Genomic DNA, 21,017 nt, shown 5'->3' with positions numbered 1-21,017 from the left:
TCTGGTTTTCATGAAAGAAGTTTATTTTCCTCCCCCAGCCATCGATGAGCACATGACAACCGTACAGAATAAAAGCTCAACTCCTTAGTTCTGCTCACATTCACTCAACATTTGCTCTAATCAATTATCTTATTTCATGCAATAAGAAAAGAATGAGATTCCTGTTATGCAGCCATAATCAGTTACAGTATGAAGCTGTGTCTGTGGAACATTTCTGATTTTGAAAACTAATCATGTGCTCTGCCATTACATTTCTCTTGTAAAACGCTGGGCTTTTACCCAACTTCTTTCTTCCCCCTCAGCCCTTTAAAAATACTGAGGGCAGGCTCTAGTCCGAGCTGCCGCACTCTGACCCTACAGAAGCCAGCCAAACTGCACTGTAAGGAACATATTTACCCAGGGAGCCAGGAGCTGTTTTTCTAGTTTATTGGAATAGAAAAGCCCAAGCGGATGTACCCTGCAGAGAAAGACAAAAGAGCTGAGGGTGCTGCATGTGACAGCGGATGGTTGTAGGAGGATGAAAGTCCTGTCTTCATACGAAGGGCTCAATATTGATCTCCAGGGCAGAGCATGGCATGGTGAGCTCAAACTTGGTGATAACATCGGGGTGTAGGACTCCAAGTTTCCCAATGCTTTGACCTTTGGCAAAGATCTCAGCACAGCGACCAGGAAAGAAAGCAGAGCCTGTAAAGAAAGCGAGAGAAAAATCAATATTTCTCCGGGCCAAAGAAGTCAATAGGCATTTATCATGGAGAACAAAGCTCTCAGTATTAAGCCCTTCTTTGTGCTGCGATGCTAAGAAGGGGCTCTCACTTTCTTGCATTAACAGTTGTTGTGATTGATAGGGAACAAGGAAACACTTTGAGTTAAAAATAAAATGTGAAGCCCGAAGCGTGGGCATTTTTCACACTCCAGTTGTTTTGACTGAGTTACTGCTGTAACAGAAATTAGCGCAGATAAGCCAAGTCAGAGGGATATGGAAATGAAGAACTTTTGCAGGCTGTAGGCTATTTAACACCTGTAAGTTTCCCACCTTACCCTATTTAAGGAAATAAAGCTTGCTGTCATCTAAGGGGTAAGTAGGCATGTCACGCTTGATTACGTGTCACATAATTAGAAACAACCTACATTCCTCATCTGGAGAAGAGCCTTTAAGCAGTTTCATACACACTGTAAGACTGTGGAACAACCAACAACCCAAAGGACGTTATCTGTGCGTGGTGGTGGCTACACCAAGCTTGTCTAAGGCACCTACACTTGCATTTTTTGGGTCTCTGTCCTGGGGCAAGTGGCATTTTGACCTCATGGCTCTTCAAAAAGAGAAAAGCACGCCAAACCAGCAAGCTGCTCCTTCTGAAGCCACCTCTTTCACACCAAGCGTGTGGAAGCAAGGCACAGTGCCCAGGACTGCCGATGAGTAGCACTGCAGACAGTGCTGTGAACTCAAAGGAGGAAAGAGGAGAGGATGGAACAAGGCCACTGAACCCTGCAGATCCTCCTGTAGAAAGCTGCCTCCACTGTGATTTTAATGGTACTGCCCTTGCAGAGAGGGAAGGGCTGGATTCCCACTCAGAAGTTAAACAAGTTGGCAGGGTCAGCATCGGGGACCAGTCGGCTCCCCGGCCCTCACCCCTTGCTGTGCATCATTTTATCAATAACCTAAAACCCAAGGAAGCATCTTCTCCAAGAAGAGCTGGTTACTGGGAGTGTGTGAGGCTGCACACAGTGCAGAGCAGAAATGTCCCTGCTCTCCTTGCTTCTGTGGCAGTATGAAGGCAACACCTGAGGAGCTGCTTCCAGTCCCGCTCCTGGCACAGCGCTCGGCCCGGCTAACCCTCTGTATCCCGCTGAAGATCACAAGAAGTTCCCAAGGGCAGCTTATTTTCTGGTTGCTCCAAATGCTATTTAAGGTTCAGGATCAGCCCAGGACATTTTAGTGCGTTCACAAGTTGCTATTTAAAAAAGGCAATAGAGTGCCAAATTAACCTCAAACTTCAGGAACTTTTTCATGACACTGATCACTAGTGGTCAAGCCCAGAGACACATTCTTTGTAAGCTCCTCAGTGGAGACAGTTCATTTAAGAAGGTGAGGTTTGCAGTCATAACTTGCAGCTACAAGAATAAGAACAGCAATTAGGTCTTTTTATTGTCCAACTTGTTGAAAGTACAAATTAACTTAAATGCGTACTTCGATTCTGGCTGCCTTGTGCAACGTGACGGCAGCAGTAAATGATCACAGCAACGTTATGGAAAAGGCTGTTTTAAAAACCATTCAGAACTGGTTTCTTTTGAATCACCCAGTTCCAGTCTTGGCTACAAGCGCAAGCCCAGTGCTGATGCTGGCTGTCCAAAAGCCAAATGGTCCAGCCCCTGGGCGCTCCTGGCACGTGGCTCCTCCGGCCGAACAGACACTTGCCACCGCCAAGCTGCACCATTCCAAACAAGTATTAAAATAAAACTCCACGAAACAAGAAACAAATGCAGATCACTCTGCAGATTGTGAGCGAAAACACAACCTAAAAATAAAGTACCCTTGTAGTTAGTGGTAAAAGCCTCCCTATTTGTGAATAAAGCTGGTATTGTACCGCGGATGTGAGCAGCACACAGTGGTCTTCTTTTAGAAACTTGACTGTAAGCTCACACTGGCACAAGAGCAAGAACCAAGCAGAAGTTAATAATGTTGGCACGGTATCCCGCTATAAAATTATAGGAAAAAAGAGCTTTGACAATATGGTTAGTTAAAAGGCTGTGGGTCTGACTTGTCTGTTTTTCTGAGCTGCCTTGTGTGTCACCTTGGGAAAGTTACCTTATCTTCTCGCACATCTAGACCCAATTATATCATGAGACTTAACTGTTTTTAAACTTGTTTTGGACATCTGGACGGGGTCTAAATTAATACTGCACTCAATCTATCAAGGGCAGTTTCCCAGATCCGTGCTGCTTGCCATTGTGTGAAATAATGTGATGTTTCCAGGCACTGGGAACACTCTGCTACCCGGGCATCACCAGCTGTCGGTCTCCTGGTCAGAAGTTAGGCAGGGGCCCTGAAGCCTCACCCACCCCTCACATCCACCACTATTGATCTTCCCTAGAAGGTGAACTTCAGCAGAAGTTCCCTTGCATTTAACTAAATAATACGCACTTGTGATAAGGTCTGAAAAAGGATGGCAATTCATGACATTACATCGGAAACTATGAAATGGCTTAATGATTACAGCATAAAGAGAAGTGTTATGTGAGTTAGAATCTTAACACCGATAAAATTTATCCTTTCTTACCACGAGCTTACAGCACAGCTTTGTAACCGAGTCAAAGGGGAGGTGGTGTCTCTCCACCTGGGGAGGGGAAGAGGGTGGGACAAGCTGTTGATTCAGCTGAAGCCTTTACCATGAAACCAAACCTTCAACGTGGCGCCAAATACAGGGCTCCAGGCCATGCTATTATGTATTCAACCCCATTTTCCATCTCACATGCAGCAAGTGATGCTGGACCATGATGTTATTTATTTTAATCTGCACTTCCTTGCAGTGCAGAAGTAAATATATAATTGATATCAAGGGGGAACACTTAGCTCCCCAAAGGGCAGGAACCAGGCCCTTCAAATCACCTCTCCATTTCCAGTGAAGCCAACCCTGGAACGCTGGTTACTTCCCAGCGCAGTCACTGGTGTGCCTGGTGCTTTGCAGGCACTTGCAGAGGGTTATTCTGCGACTGGAGACATCAGACAATAAGCAAATAAAACCCAAAGAACCTGTTCAGAGCTTTAGGGTCCCCATCTGTCCAGCTAACGCTTGGCTCTTGCACCAAAGAAACATGAGCCGAGGAACAGGTTTACAGAGAGTTTATGAACTCTGGTTAATAATGAAACTATTATTATGATAACTGGCTGCACTACAGAATGCTTCAAAGTATATTCCCGCCTGCCAAAGGGGCCTCCAGACCATGTCCCACAGATGGGGGATCTATGGTCTTCCTCATTTTAGCGACTCTCCCATTGCCCACGTACGTGGTAAGGGAAGAAAGTTGGTTGATGCCTGAGACTGGGTGTTGTTGGTCCATCTAGCTCTGCCAGGGCACCAGAATTTGGAGCAAATATAAATTTCAGATATAAAAAATCAGATATTGAAAGGGAAGCACATACAAAAAAGCACACACAAAAAAAGGCAAAACTCAGAAGAAACTTGTAAAAATCTGAGCAGAAAGGGGTGAAAAGAGAAGGTGGCATTTTGCAGCCGGGGGGAGCGCTTTGACTGGGGGACCAACCATGACTAGAAAAGGAGCCTAGAGCTGAAGGAAACCTCACTTATGCTGAGGACAAGCCATAGGCTGCAGGATGACCTGACCAACCCACAGAGCAGGACAGCAACCCTGAGGATACATCAAAATAATCAGGAAACAAAGGTAAATATTTTTTTTTTACTTGGTGCTTCTTGTATTATTGAATAAATAGTAGCGATGTTCTAGGCTTCTAGTAAAACTTGTGTTGTGGACTGGGCTATTGTGTCAGTCAAGTAAAGTGTAAAACTTCAGAATGAGAGTCCAGGCTGTGTGAAAGACATGTACTTACGCTACTTGCATGTATGGAGAGCAGCAAGAAATGCACAGACTGTGATTTTTTTTTTTTAAATAGCACTGTAAGACAAAGCCCAGTGCTCTTCAGCTTCAGCAAAGTCTTGATGCCAAAAGGGGTCTAAAGGGCACCTTTGCAGAAAAGTGGTAGTGATCTCCAACTTTGGAGCAGGAGTTAAAAGTTGACAATAGTGTTTGTTGCCATATCTGTGTATGTAATGTCATCAGGAATTGTGTGGTTGTGAAGAGCATGGTTTTCCTAAGGAGAGCTTTCATTAGTCACCAGAGTGCACCTGGAGTCACCCTCACCACTAAGAATGCTAGGAAGGGGCTGTGTTTGCCACTGGGGCAATTATATTGAAAGGCTGCTCTTGTAGTCTGGTTGGTTGTGCCATTGAGTACCTAGACAGCTGGAGTTAATTAAAAAAAACTTCAATTTGCTATACTGTCCACCTTAAGGATAAGAAATTTATCACTCTTGATATAGTTAATCCTTTCTGCTCTGGACACAAATAGTACTTCATAAACTTCACCTTGAAATCTGGTCAGAGATCATATTGTCCTTCCCGATAGAGACTTATACAATGCCAGAGGAAGCCAGAAGGTCTAGCAGTGGAAATCCATCTCTTAATATGTCAACATTATAATTGGTAGTTACGAGAAGGGGTGGGGTGAAACACAATATGCGTTCCTAAGGAAGAGATGCCAAAGCCAGTCATGTCTTAGGCTGACATACTACGCAAGCAAAAGACAAAAGCTACTTCTTGGGGCTGCAAGTAAGAATTTAATTTCCAATGTTCAGTGATGTAGAAATAATACCTTTAATTAAAGCTTCTGTAGCATGTCCTCAAAATCTGTAATTGCCTCTCCCTATTCAGGCAACAGGGCTACTTTGATTGCTTTGGGGTAATTCTTTGGCCAATAATCCAATAGAGCATGTAGTCTTTAGCACATTTTCTGGCTAATTGACCCTCAAAGAGCTCAGAGTTCCCTGCACTCTTTGTTGTCAAACACCTTGCACAGTTTCTTTTCTCTGCCTTACTCTCCCTCCTTTTCAAAAAGAAATAGATTAAAGCAGTATTACAGGCCTACAGTTGCACTAAGCCTTCAAACCCACTCGTTTGTTCCTATAATTTGAAGGAACATCGGAAGCTGGAGCTTAAGAAGGTAACAGAGCAGAGCTCATCTGGCCCCGAAAGTCTTTCATCTTAACTCTCCAGCCCCTGAGTCATTCCAGCTGCCCTTTCACTACCTCGTCCTGACTCACCTGTGCTACACTGGATGGAATTCTGCTCCAGGAGGCTACTGCTTGTTTTTCTCTTTAGGATCAGGTTCTTCACATTTTTGATTACTGCCTTCTTTCAGCAGATACGCTCCAATGCAGAGCTCCAGGGCAGCATCAGACCAGTCAGTATTTTAAAAGGCAACTCCTTTTTCTTGCCCGTGTACATGGTGCAGTCAGGCTCCCACAACAACGGCAACCTCACAATCCTCTCTTGTCATGAGGTGATATCCCTTCAGCCAGTTTTTAAAATCACAGACATCTCAAAATCTTGTGTGATTTTTGGAACATACCAAGAGACAAATTGCTCTTATGTTGCACGTTGTCAGCAGTTCTTCCCCCATATACTCTCATTTCCAGAAAAAACGTACTTTGGGATCAGTGGGATATTTATTAACTTTAGTTTCCTGATTTTTAACTCCTGACTAAAACTGTGCCATAACAACTTCCACTCCCCAGATCACACCTAGCTGTAATGACACATCAGGAAATGCAAATCAGTACAATGAAAGTTAAGGCAAGTGCCTCAGATTTATTCCTGCCTTCCTCCCAATAATTAACACTTGAAAAGATAACAGAAGAAATATCTGTATGATATGAATGAGTATGTCCTCTGTCTAAAGGACATCTCTCATTCTCATTTCTTCCTATGTTTTTTCAAAAGCCTCCATGTATTGGGGGTAGCAAAAGAGGGTAAAGGGACAATCAATTAGTTACCCAGTACACTGGATATCCAAAAATAGAACTGAATATTAGAGTCCTTGTGCAGACAATGAGGCTAGGGAAAATGGAAAATTATCCACAAATTTGCAGTGGTCAGTCAATTAATCTTCTCGTGTTACAGCTGAGTCAATGGCTGCATCTTTATTAACGTGTATCTCAAGGAGGACGTGAGGAAAAACTGACTCTTCTATCTCATAAGAACCCTCCAACTGAATATACTCTGTTCTGCATTTAAGAGTACTTAGTGATCAGTGACACTGTGTTACAAATACAAACTGAAGTATACTGTAAGCAGTGTGGAAATAATCCTCGTACTGCTTGGGTCCAGAGTCAATTGTCGTTAGTCGTGTTAAAGAGTGTTGCAGTGATGAACTGGGGACTGGTGTAATTAGCAATCTCCTTCCTTCACTTGCCTTGAGAATGGAGACCAACACAGGCTTTTAGGCTACATCTATTTTTCATTCTTGCTGTAGAGTCCCAGGAGCTTTAACAGAGGCTGTTTGGTGATGCTGGATGTCAGGAAGTGGTTCAAGACTGTAATAGGTTTGGAGCTCCTCTTTATTCACCCACGTTATTCTCATGCTTACAGCAGTGTCAGACACGATTATTTGGGTAAAATTACTGTGTTCCTGCCTTTCCTAAAGGAAGGTAATATTTGGGTGGATGCTGAGGCTAAGGAAAGCAGATGTTTTAGGTCACTGATCCAGGTAACAGGATTTCACATACTCAGTGCTGGAGTACCAGGGTGATGGTTAAATAATGTGTACAGAAAAACTTACGTAGGAAACCTAGAAAGAAATCTATGCAATTCCATGTATTTTCCTAGAAATCAGTATTTGTGCATAAAGCTCAAGAAATTTGTATACGTGTGGCAGTTGTGAGAAACAGCAATTCTACACTGGAGTTTAGCTGCACTGTTGAGTTCCCATTACACAGCTAATCTCTGCTTTTAGGCCAGTTTTATCTGATTTATCTGAAATGCTATACTTCGGCTTGTCTAAAAGCCCCAAACCTAAGCTGATACTGTGTCACAGCTATTTATAAAACCGGAGAATTCCTAATACCAAATAAAGCTCTTTTTTTTTTTATTTCTTAAGATGTCTCGCTATTTCACTTGAGAGAAAACAAAGCTTTGAGTATTAAAAAACTTAAAACAGTCATAGAAGAGAAAGAAATGTATACCTCTACCTAAAGGAATAATTCATCCTTGCAAACATCAGCATCTGTCAGAAACTAGGAAACAAACTATATTCTTTATGGTAGGGGGTATAACATAGAATCATAGAATGGTTTGAGTTGGAAGGGACCTTAAAGATCATTGAGTTCCAAGCCCCCTGCCCTGGGCAGGGACACCTCCCACCAGACCAGGTTGCTCAAAGCCCCATCCAACGTGGCCTTGAACACCTCCAGGGATGGGGCAACCACAACTTCCCTGGGCAACCTGTTCCAGTGTTTCACCACCCTCAGAGTAAAAAATTTCTTCCTGAGATCTAATCTAAATCTCTTCTCTTCCAATTTAAAACCATTGCTCCTTGTCCTGTCATTACACATCCTGACAAAGTGTCCCTCTCCAGCTCTTCTGTACTCTCTGTATGCACAGTAAGGCTGCAGATTTTAGCTTTTAGGCTCTGCTTTCATACAAGCATTAGAGAATATCAAGGACCAGCACTGAGTCAGTCTGCAAGTCTACTTTAGTCTGTCATATTTGGTTTGCATGTTGTTTATTCACCTCATGTCCTAGACCAAGCCGTTCTCCCCTCCCAATGACCTGACACTACTTGCTGAGATAAGTACCAGCCACCTGACGTTATGCTTCCACAGCGACCACATTTCATGCCTTTTAGAAAATCACTTTACAAACTAGCATGGAATAATACATAATTAAATGATGAGTCTCAGCAGCCACTGGAACTGTTAATCACTTAGTTTTTAGCAACTAGGATTTCTGTTGCAAACCAGCACCTTGTGGGTGAAGCACGTGGTTGCGGGGCCAGGGATGGGAAGGCTTGAGCTGGCTGAGTGGGAACCAGCCCCGGAGCAGAACTGATGCTGGGCCTGCAACAAATAGGGCTATTCTGGATAGCACGTTCTGCCTTCTGGACCCAAACAAGGAGGGTCTGTGCCCAGCAGGTGTACTGGGTTGGTTCTGCACTAGCTCAGCATCTCTTTGCTATCTACTGTTTCCTAACCCAGGTGCCACCATCAAAGACAAAAGGCAAAGTCAGTTCCTCCACCCTGGGCAACAGCAATGCTAATCTTAGGATCCTGCATTCACGTTGATCCAAAAGCTTGAGCTGAAATCTTGCCAATTCCTCTTTAAAATTTTACTGCGTAGATAAATGTTAGAAAATATATGTAAGATTAAATTTGAAGCACTGCCCCTCTGCCTCCATATCACAGTTCAAAAATCAAACCAGATCAGAGAACTGCTTAACTACGAGCTATAAATTCAACATGACCACAATTGCTAGCATTAATATGAATACTGGAGTGGAAATGAAAGCATACGGACACTTAGTTGGCCTCTGGCCATAGCAAGCTCTGCAGGAGGTGAAAGCAGAACCCAAGGATGGAGCTGTGGCACCAGCCCAGTGCAGCCCTTCCCCAGAGAGCCAGACCTGCTCCCTGACCCTCACCCCTTCCATTGCTGCCCCCGTCACCGAGGTGCGCTGCTATTTCTGCTGCTGGCTTGGATGAATCAGCTCTGGTCTAGAAAAGACTTTGCAACACTGGAAATACAGTTTATGATTAAGAAATAATTTTTTGTTTCAAAATGTAAAGAGACAAAAAAAAAAATGGAAATGACCTAATTCTCTTTTATATAATGCAAACTGTGCCAGGCCTTTAAAACTCTTGACGAGAGGAAGGTTTTTATGTTAGACTTGTTATAATGTATGATTAAAAAAGATGGTTGCCTTGGGTGGGGGGAGACACACAAAAAGAATTAAACTCTTCAGAGGCCTTCTCAGTAAAGGAACTTAATGTCAGGGAGAAGAAATTAACATAGTTAGTACCTGCAAAAAGAGGAAGATAAGAGCAGATAGACTGTGTCTCTTCACAAGCTGACTTGATGCCCCTCCCCAGAATTATTTCTGCAGTTACTATTTATTTCCTCCCTTATACTCTTTTCCTCCTATTATACTCTAGGAAACATACTTCTAAATGAGACAATTCAAAGGAGTTTCTCTTCTGAAATAATATTCCAAATTTGAGAAACAAATATTTTCTTTGTTCTCTTCTTGAACTTTTTAATTTATGTGGGGAAAAAAGCATGTCAAACATAGTTTGGTAATGAAAGTTTAACAGACAGAAGTCTAAGCCTGTCAAACCTCTTATCCTGTGCAGTGCTAAAATAATGTGCTTTTCCTCAACCTGATACACCTTTTTTTTTCTGGGGGGTGTGTTAAGGTTTGCGTGAACAGATTACGTTTGAAAGATTGGGAAGGAACATTCAAAAACCTCCAGATGAGGAGCTGAAATGACCATAGGAATGGAAAATGCCCCCCTCAAACTCAGTTCTGATAGCCTCTTTTTTCAGTATGAAGATCAATTCTGCAACACAAAGCTAATGAAATGAGACTTATTTCCAGAAACAAACTATGGGGTTTGCCACAAACTGTTTCAGTGATGCCATAACTGCGTCACTTGCAATCTCTGAGGTGTCCCACGGTAGAGTGGGCTGTCAAATTTTGATAAATCAGGTTTATCTGGAGAAACTCCAGACACTGGAGACTCCTACTTTGGCTAATTAAATAATATAAGCAGCTTGTCTGGTTCCTGTCTTTTCCAGTGCCTTGGGTGTTAAAACAGTTACAACCATATTTTAGACATCAATAGCGGTGTGGAAAGATACTCGTTAAGACAGAAATAAATGTGGCCAAAATTTGTAGGGATTTAGTTTGTATAAATCCAAAGTCCTGTATTTACAGGAAGGAAATAAAAATTACAGATAGAAGACTATTAATGGGACATTAAGTGAGCAGCCACACCCATTTGATTAGATCATTTAATTTAATTTTGAGTTGTTAGTTATGTGAGGAACTAGACTTCTAAGCTCCCTTGACGCTGGAGGGAAAACTGCTCAAGAGAAAAGGATGAGAAATTAATTAGAAATTAATTAGATCTCAAAGTACCAATACTGGGAAAGCCACAAGAACTAGTGACAAACATGTAATTTTGCAAAATGATTTATAATTAAGGCATTGTAATGATCACTGCTGGAACTCTTGAAACCACTTGCAGAATTAGGGTAATACATTTAAAACTACTAAAATCAGTTTAAAAAACCCAAACCTGTCCTTACCTCTTAGTGTTGTTAATTCATTAAGCTGACTATGGTGGGGGCGGGTGGAACTAAAGAGAAAAATAGGAGTGGAGTATCTTCAAGCACAACTTATTTGATAAACGAGTAGTACTAGTTTCACAACAACAACTGTGAAGGCTTTTGGCTAAGCCCTATCCATATTTAAGTGCTGAAGTGAAAGTGGCCAAAAATCAGAAAAGCCACTTGCAGACAAAAATGAGAGAAATAAGTTGCACTTCATAAAATGTGATTAATAAGTGGCTGAAAATTCATCAAGAAAACAGAATAAACTTGGAAAGATTAATGTCTGGCAGCAATAAAGACAGCATTACGAGGATGTTCAAGAACAGTGGAAACAAATTGTAGGTACAGATGCTTTCACCTGCTAAAGGGACTGATTGAACCCCTTGTGTGAGACAGCAATGTGTACGTTTTTAATAAATACTTATTTTCATCTGGGAAACAAAAGAGTATTCTTGAATATAATAAGGTGTTTTCCAGTCCACTGAAAAAAAAAAAAGGATATGTTTGGTTACATCCACCAGGACTAGGATATTTCTGAGATATTAGGAGTCTTAGGCACCAGAGCTGTGGTGCAATTCTCAAAGCAAATATCCTGCCAGCTGCTGTTAACCTATAGTAAGAATACTGGAAATTCTGTAGTACTAGATAAATGTTAATGTGGTGTCAGTGATCTAAGGTGGATGATCTAGACTGATCCTGGGTGAGGGAAAAAAACTATTTGGGAATTGGCACGTGTGAAGTTCAGAGGACTAGAATGCAGTCAATTACCAGCTGATATGTTTTTATTGAAAGGGAATGTTGTCAAATCTGATCTTTCAAATTACAAGTCTGGTAGATAAATAAAATTACAAGGATGCAATAGCACCCATAAAGTATCTATTTTTGCCAATTAAATGGATTAAGAACTGACTGATATCTTCTAGTATGTCACAAATGATATTTGGAGGCTTCACAGTAAAACTGGCACACTTCCTCTAGTTATCTGTGAGTAAACACACAATTATTGCCATCCGTGAACAATGCAATGGCTGCCAAGACAGGCAACTGAAATAACAGGTGTGCATAATGCCAAATTCAACATGGGTACTAAATATCTGTGTATGTTACAGTCTCTCCACCTAAAATGACCATCAGATATAGGTGCTGAGGTTCAGTTCTATACATGCAACTCAGAATTAGTCCCAGACTTCCCTCCTTCTGTCTTGAGAATTGAGGTTAACTTTAAAAGAAGATTTAGACTGTGGTTTGTTGTACAATTATTATTATAAAAGCAAATGTTTATTGATGTTCTTAGTTATGGAGATAACTATTACATCTCTAATTTCACAGCTAAACCTTACTAAATGAGAAGCTATTACTATGATTTACTGTGGAATTAAAATTTTCTACACTTGACCACACCTTTCATTTAATTAAATAAGGGCAGTGAAAAGAAGAGAGTGCAATTTCTTCTTTTATTTTTGTTTTCTTGAAAGACAACTGTCAATTACTGAAGGAAGCAAGACTTAGTATGCATCTGCTAAGTACATGTTTATATTGAACACAAAGGGGATGACTTCCCAGCTTTAATAAGCTGTTGATTACCTTAAAAGAATGAATGGCACTAACATTTACTTTAAAAAAAATAAATAAATAAATCCAAGAGTTAGCTGAAATTCATAAGAATCAACAATGTACAAAAAAGTATCTCCTGTCACAGGCTCCGCTATTCTGGGTTTGTTTTCATGTGAATGAATGCAATTTCGTCAAATATCACTTTTGTCACGGAAGGCAGCGGGGCAGACAGTGAAGCAGTATCAATGCACAGATTTACTGTTAACACTTTCTATGAACCTGTCAAATTGCTTCATTTTCATAAAATATGACTATTATTTTCCCTTTTCAAACAGTTGGTGCCCAATTAACTTACATTTGCAAAGCAGAGACTCAGAAGGTGCTCCTTAAACAAGGGACAGTCACTCCAAGAGCTATAATGTGAGCGAGGATAATTATACCTCACATCTCACATCACTCCTTTGAAGACTATGATATAGAATCTACTGCCAGTATTTACTAAGCTGGTTTCATTCATTTTAGCCTAAGTAAGACTTTATTATGGACCCAAAACCCATAATTAACATCACCTCCTGTGACCATGGTCCTGAGTTCTGGAAGAAAATAAATAGTCATTTCAGTCATCTAGAAGCACAAGATGACCAAAGCGTTGCAGAAGACATGCCCATTCCTGCAGAGATTAAAACTTGAAATTAAGAATACCTTCCAATTCCTCTAGTGTTCAATTCAAGGGAACTGAAACTAGTGGAGTGAACTAAAAAATAAATTATTTTACTAAATTAACTGACAATATATGACCAAACTTGTGGGCTCTTTCTACCCATATTTTTATTCTTTAAAAGTCTGATTTTTATCTTGTTTACCTCTTAATCATAGATATCCATACTGATTTTTATATTTTATTAATGTTACGGAACGGGCTAAAACTTCAAGAATTTTAAGCAAAATTTTTTATTATGGAGCACATAAAAATTTGAGGATGGATGCAATAATTGTACTCTTTTCAATCTACGTTTGATTTAAGGATGCCTATGCTATAAAACAAAGAGGAAAAAACAGAATGTTTTTCTAGGCCAGTAATTGTAGGATTCACTAACATTTCAAAAAGTCCATTCTGTGTATTTTAAAACAATGGGTAGGATTTCAGAGTTTTATCTTTAAAACTTTATAATTTTGTATATTTAGTGGTAAGAAGAAGAAAAATATGGTTCCATTAGTAACTTTAAGAACCTGAAAAGCATTGAGTGCCAAATGTATGTTGAAATCCTTGAATTCAGTCATTCACACCATCTCTTCCTTAAGGCTGCTCTAGGCAGCTCTTCTCCGTTTATTGCCTAGCTCAGATTACACCAAAGCATAGTGCAAAGGCCAGGGGAACATCATGATTTCACCCATATTTTCTAGCATCTGTACTTTTTTCACAGGTGTTGCTATAAAGGCAAAAAGGCTCTGACCTTAAGGTCAAATCACAGGGCACTTAGGTGTTGGTAGAACAGAAGGAGCTTAAATAACCATGATTTGCACATATGGACCAAACAGGACTATGGTACTGGCATTTCATCTTTCAAAGTGAATTTGGGAAAGAGACAAATATGTGCCCAATACATCTCTATCTATTCTTTTTTTCCCCCCCTGTATTGTTTTTCAACAATCACTGGAACTATTTGAATCAATTACACAAGGAATAAGCCCCCTCCCCCCGCAACTGGACTAAACTCTTTACACTGTGTTGCTTACTAGTCTTAAGTTTTGCTTAAGATCACATACAGAAAAAGTACCTACGACCTTTCTAAATTGGAGTCATAGGATAAACCCATTTCTCACTGTATAAATTTTAATTTCACACAGGCAATAAAAAAAACTGTGCTCTGTAAAGATGCATCTTAAAGTCCATGCTGTGTGTAGTGCCCTGATTTAAAACTTCTGAAGTAACTTGCACTGTTCCTCTGAATTATTTCAGCATGGTGCAGTCTCTTAAGATGTTACAGGATATCTTTTTTGTTTGTTTGTTTCACTCAGCAATTGACGTGACTGCATCATCTGCTGACACTTTCTCTCTCACATATGCTTAATTGACAGATTGTGGAGCAAGTCTAAAAAAACAGAACACCCCAAAATAAAAAAAACCCAAACAAAATACCCTTAACTAATTTGACTTCCAACCATCCCTGCAGTCAAGGTCTTTTAAGTAAGTTGGTGCAGTGACACTGCATTTGCAGTGGCACTAGAGCATCTACCATCTGCATTGGTACCAAGGTTAAATTCCAATGTCAGGAGAACTGCAAGGAATCCACATGCCATCCCAGGAGAGCTGCTGAATCGCTGGTGAAACAGAAAGTAGTATGCGCTAATTTTTTTATTTCTTTTTTTTGCCTGTAGCCAAAAGCCACAAACTGCTCGTAATATATTGCATATGACAAGGCATAATCCATCCTTTACACTAAATGCGTTGTGGAGTAATGTCATGGGAATGCAGGGATTTTCGAATGGGCGTTACAAATCCCTCAGCACTGGGAATACTGAGCACCAGTAGTATCTAGAAATAACTTCTTTGCTGCATTAGGATTATTTTTTGAGATCTCTTTTTTTCCAGTTTCTCAGAGCCAGCCATACATCATTGAAATGCTACAGTACAGAATATAAAACACTTGGAAATATTTCCAGTACTAAAGCAAACCCTTGATATGTCTATTCAAAAACAAGGGAAAGGGACCTAACAGTTCAGTTTGACTTCAATGACAGCTGAGTACCTACAGGCTCTTCTAACCTCCCCCTTCCAAACAAAAAGCTTTGCTATACCTGCTCTGTGCTTGGCAGAATTAGAACAAGAAGTACAATTGTTTAAATGTTCCTCTGGTCAAGCTGGGGATCCTATTAACAATATTCTAATAAACCCTCAAAAGTTTGCCTAAATAATACTGAGCAAAATACTGCTTTGTCAAAAAACAGGAGGGGGAAAAAAGCATCAATATGACACAAATGTGCATTAAAGTGCTAGGAGACCACTTAGTTGAAGCGTTATGTTTGGCATCTTGGCACCACACTGCAAAACTGGGAGACATAGCAATTTTTCATTAAAGTTCTATGAATAGGCAAGCTCGGTCAGGCTGTCAGGGACTCTCTGTCGGTGCCGCTTGCTCTGGTACGTGCAGAACAGAGACACTTCTTCAAGCTGAGTCAGTCTGAGTCGGTGTCTCCTATCTCTGAGCACCAATGCATGACGTATAAGCAGAATCATAGCTACTATCCCTGCAGTCTTGCTTTTCTATACCGTTATTTACTATGCTGTTATTTTAGGTAGTAGAATAGATTAGTTGCTGATGCTTGCTCCCCTGCATCAACCCACGCTCTCTCAATGAAGTAATGGGGTCAGCCTGGCTGCTTTCTCTCTCACAGGCATATACACAGAGGAGGCTTTGCACTTAAGGATGTTATTTTTAATTCATGTGCAGCTCACCCTGTACAGAGAAGGAAGAGGGCTGTTATACAACTACTTGTCTAAGCAGCAGGTTCAGTCTCAAAGACAGCAGGTCTTTGAATAAGAAATATATAAGGCATATATCTTCATATGAACATATAAATAAAAGGGACATATGAATAAAAGCTATAGATAAAGCTATAAACTAAAAGATCAGGTGTAAGGAGTTGTCTTTTCCAGGCACTGTTAGCCAAAAAGAATACAGTGGGTATCTGGCATATTCATCAATTCAGTGAATTGCTACCTACCCTTGCAATCAGTGGATTAATTAATTATAAACAGTCCATGAAGCTCATGGCATACGCTTTACTGTAAGTCTCCAAAAAAGGCTGTCAACTTGCAATCTATATAAAACTACTTGGAGTAGCTCACAGAAAGACAGCAATCCCATCTTACAATCAGTAAATGTCTTTTCAGTTATACGGCAGTTTGATAGCATATATAAAATAATAGTAATTCTTAGTGCCTTCTGCTGAGAACAACCAAAAATCTACCTCAAGTTGTAGGGGAGCATTTAAGCTCCAGAACAACCTCTGCTGTATGCTGCAATCCTGCCTTCCTTACCTTCAGTTGCCTTGATCGTGTAGCCGCTCTTTTCATTTGGTGGTACTTCAAGAAGCTGCATGACCCTGTCCAGCAAACCATGGATAATCTCAAACCCAGGGCTCTTGTTGTAATAAACTGCACAGAGATGCCTGTAGTTTCTTGCACCTACATCTGAAGAAGGAGGAAAGAATTGTTATTTAGGAATCTTTATCACACTTTCAACCTTGTCTTTTGCATGAGTTTTCTTCTGCTGGACTATGAAGCTCTTCTGGCTGAAAGAAGAAATGAGGATGTAAAATGGCTTCTCTGACACACCTGTCACATAATCTGAGGAAATAATGGGCTTTCTTTAACCCACTGGACTCTCACAGTCAGAACTGTAAAGAAAGATTTAAAATATCCTATGCTTGGGCAGAAACTGGGATTGTTAAATACAAGTATCTTCTACACAGTGGCAGGTAACCAGCCTATAGTTAAGTGTTAAAGAAACTAAAAACAGAATAACCAAAATGCAAATACTCAGTAAGCATCAGGAAACGTGATGGTGGTGGAAAAACTGAATATTTTTAGAACTCAGCTGCAGAAAAACTACCAGTACATAACAACTAGCTCATCTTCCACTTAATGATGACGAGATATAGGGAGCAAATGTTTTTACTGACAGCAATTGTGTTCCCTTAGAAAAAAAATATCCTTCTAATCTATAAATACTTGCAATATTTTAGGGAAAAGAGGGAATAAGAACTTTTTCAGTAGTGAAGGAATGAAGAACGAATGAGTAAAAAGAGCAAGTCTGTCTGGTCTGCAAGTTAAGGTTGGGCAGCACTGTATGGTGTAGTTGCATGCGTAGGGCTTTCATGTTTCTTTCCAGAAATTACCCAAAAGAAAGGCACGTGGAATCTGGTACGTGCCAGGGGGAATTATGTTCTTCACACAGCCAACCTGTGTTCACGGGGAGCAGGTCAGGACCTCTGGTTGTGAAACATCTCTGCTGGACCTAGTGTTCCCAGAAAAAAAGGCACTGTGCTGAATACTGCTCGTAGGAAGAGTGTGGTTAAAGATCTCTAATGGTTAGTGACTTCATGGAGTTACAGCCACACCCACAGTCTGAGTTGTGTTTCCACATAATTCTGGATGTGTCAGAACCCAGCACCTCTTTTCTACAGGCATCAGCTGTTGCTGCTGCATTTGATACAAGAAATAGGGGACATCAAACTCAACAGGAGCCCAGCTCAAAAGGAGAAAGTTTAATGAAGTTTACATGGCTCTGGGGAGGCAGAGGAAGTTCACAGGAGATAAGTCTATTATTTATTACTACAGACCAAGAACCACATCTGAGTCAGGAAGTCCCTGAGCTACTTGTGGTCAGGGAACAGGGGAACACTCTGGAAATGTTATGTATGCCTACCTGCTCTTGTGCTTTTCCCTTGGCGATCGCTTTTAGCTAGTGTTACAGGCTGGTTATTGGACTAAATGAGGCTTTGGTTGGACCCGCCACAGCTGATCTTTGTCCTTGATGTACAGTGAGCTTAAGTACAAGCAGAAACTCTAGCACTTGTTGAGTGTTCCCTGAACTGTTAATACTCACCACATAAGAAATTAGAGATTTTTTTAAAATTAAATTTACCTGTTGTTTATTTGCTCCAACTAACCATTTAGTAACAAAAGATCTGTCGAACACTAAACAGGAAAACATTTAGCAATTGACCAGAAATACTTGGATTAAAAATGACTGCAAATTACAGGAGCAAGAGCCTGCACAAAGGATGAAAGCACAGCCTTTTTGAGCCAAAAGTCATTCAACACTTCTAGGGCAATACAGCTGCAAGTTCTCAGCAGTCACTGAAAGCTGAACTTACTGCGGCAGTTAGTCTGCCTTTTGTCACTCAGGATCTTTTTTCTGTCATTGTAATAATTTGCAGTGTTAAATAATGCTGGAGAATCCAATTTTGAAGTTAAAATGGCAACACAGGAAAGTAAGGGCCACAGGGAAAACATCAGTAAATGCAACATCTGATTCCTGGGCTGAGCACTCTGGCTGCTCAGTGCCATCGTTATCTGTCTCTGTTTCCCAGCTCTAATAAGATACCAATCAGTACTACAGTCATGAATGGAGGATAATTTATTTTCATGTTGTATTGAGCAACAGAAAAGAAGGAAATGTTTTCCCCTTCCCTAAGACAGCACGTTCTTTGGGCTAGACATTCAGTAGAATGATTTCCTTTTATTCTGTGAGTCATTCTGCTAGTAGAATTTGTGACAACTATCTGAATTTTAATTTCATTATTATTCACACAGTCAATGGTGTCTTCGGATCACTATTCTTAACTAAAGCATCAGAAATAAACACACACAACGATTTTTATACCTCATGGTTTCAACTGTAGGAAACCTTGGTAGGATTTCAAGCATTCCAAAAAGCCATGTTATAAAACTTACTCCCTTACGGAGTTACATTACAACACAAGAAGTGCATTCACTACAGCCCATAGGAAGAAAAAAAGAAAGTATTAGGAACTGTAGGCAAAAGCTGGCGGATGTTAGAAATGCTTCAGTTTTTTATAACTCACTTAAGAGATCTCTTGTGTCATGCCATGAAACAATTCTATTTTTTTAAACGAGCCTGCCAAGTATGTCAACCTAAATTATACATATATATATTTCTGAGACTTCAAAGCATTTCCTGGGGATGCTGTTGAAAAACAATCCAAAGGATGGGCAGCTGGTTAGGAATATGTGAGCCAAAAGAGTGCCGAGGAGGATAAAGCAGTGTTGTACCCTGCCCCCTTCCAAATTAGAGATGCTTCAGAAAAATGACTTGGTGATCTGAAAGGGGGCACCTGCTCATTTGAACTTGTCTCTCAGCCTCACAAAAACCCTGAAGGAGTTTCTGCACGTAACTAACCCTTCCACACAGTTTGGAAAACGCTCCAAAACATGGCAGCAGCTGTACTCACAAACGATGTAAATTGTGCTCAATGTGTGCTACCATAAGCTCGCCAGATTCCCCAAGATCACTGGTCAGTGATTTTTCTAATGGATTCATTTCTTTTGTTGCGGTGAGGGAGAGAAAGGGTATTCTCTGTCAGGACCGGTGGTGTAAAGTGATGATTTATCTGCTGAACTAGTGTAACTCTCCCACCAGAAGTGACTATCCAGTGTTACAAGCTAACCACACAAATACTGTGTAACATACTCCAAATCAGCACATTTCCTCCTGCCTTGAGAAGAAACGTTTCTGCTCAGATTTGGTTTCGTTTAGTTCTATTAAATCTGGCACACGTTTTGCTAATTTAGTACGTCAAACCTTTCTGCCAGATATGTCTGAAGAGAAATATTTTCAGTTCACCTTGGTAAGCATGAGTTCTGTGTAAGAAGGTATTTTATTAAAAACCAGTGTGTTTAAAAGAGCTAGGTTCATTCACACATGAATGACTACAAGATGCCATTTCAAATACAGTTAATGTCAGTACTCTTTTGACCCATGCTTTTTAAATTATTAATTGGAAATTCTGCATGCCAAAATCATGAAATAATAAAATTAAATTAGTCAGTCTAGACATAAGCCTTCTGCAGGAAATCTCATTCCATATGTGAGAGGACAATCCCACATTTTTCAGTGTTTGCAGAGTTACTAGTTATTTCTTTATCCCCTCCCCTTTCAAACTGTTTATTAGCCAAGTTTAATTTTGGAAGTAAATTTGGGAAAGATGATAGTTATTCTAAACACAACATTAAAACTAATTTCAGACACTGTTCACAGTCTGCAAGTGCTCAACCCCCGAGAGGGATGCCCAGGAGCAGGGGGAACAAAGCTGCTGCCTCAGAAGTCTTTCCCTTTCATCCATTGCAGTGATTCCCACCAAAATGAAGTACGCTACAAAATCAGTCTTGGTAAGACTTAAGCAGCCATCTACATAAATGCAAGCTTCCAAGAGCTACAGTTAACTCACATGAAATAGAAGCAACAATTTAGCTTGCAAATTTTATAAACCAGAATAAACGCACTCCGTAGTCCAAGATAAATAGCCCTCCTCCTGGTTCTGGAGGATGCTGATGTTATTCTGCCATCTGTACCAAGGTTTTTTTGAATTCTAGCTAACTGCATGCCCCACAAGGAATGAGCTGCAGCACCAAACTGTCTGTATTTAAAAAAAAAAAAAACCAACAACTCTACATGGTTTGCTAAAACTGCTTATTTTGCTTGGCAAGGCTTTTTTTTTTTCTTAAAAGAAAAAAAAAAGTAATCCACAAATTAAATTCATCACCAAAGCAATTTGCTTGCCATTTTGTTTATGTCTTACATAAATCTTTGTTTTGCAGATCCCAGATACCTTAAACACAACCACCAAAATTTGAAACCAGATAATGAAACAGGATGATTTCTGCTGCTGAATTTAAAGGAATGTCAGCCCTTTTTCACTAAGAGGCAAAACTCCATTTAGAGCTGTAACTCAAGTGTTACACTTCCTCCTGCAAGTTGTAGCTGTGCCCTCCTTTTCCCCAATACACCATATTAAAAAAAAGTAATCAGTAAA

The 21,017-nt window shown here is 40.4% G+C and overlaps 1 protein-coding gene across 1 annotated transcript in view; it reads right to left on the bottom strand.

The window, feature by feature from the left end:
• The window catches only part of FARSB (phenylalanyl-tRNA synthetase beta subunit), a 39,259-nt gene continuing 18,242 nt past the window's right edge, over positions 1 to 21,017 (bottom strand). The window contains exons 16-17 of the mRNA XM_014960694.1: positions 16,498 to 16,650; positions 1 to 684 (exon numbers count right to left, since the gene is read on the bottom strand). Coding sequence (XP_014816180.1) covers positions 533 to 684; positions 16,498 to 16,650 — 305 coding nt within the window. The 3' untranslated portion in view covers positions 1 to 532. The remainder of the gene's footprint in view (positions 685 to 16,497; positions 16,651 to 21,017) is intronic.

This window comes from Calidris pugnax, unplaced genomic scaffold (genome assembly GCF_001431845.1).
Source record: "Calidris pugnax isolate Ruff unplaced genomic scaffold, ASM143184v1 scaffold398, whole genome shotgun sequence".
Lineage (NCBI taxonomy): Eukaryota > Metazoa > Chordata > Aves > Charadriiformes > Scolopacidae > Calidris > Calidris pugnax.
This window is presented reverse-complemented; position numbering and strand designations above follow the sequence as displayed.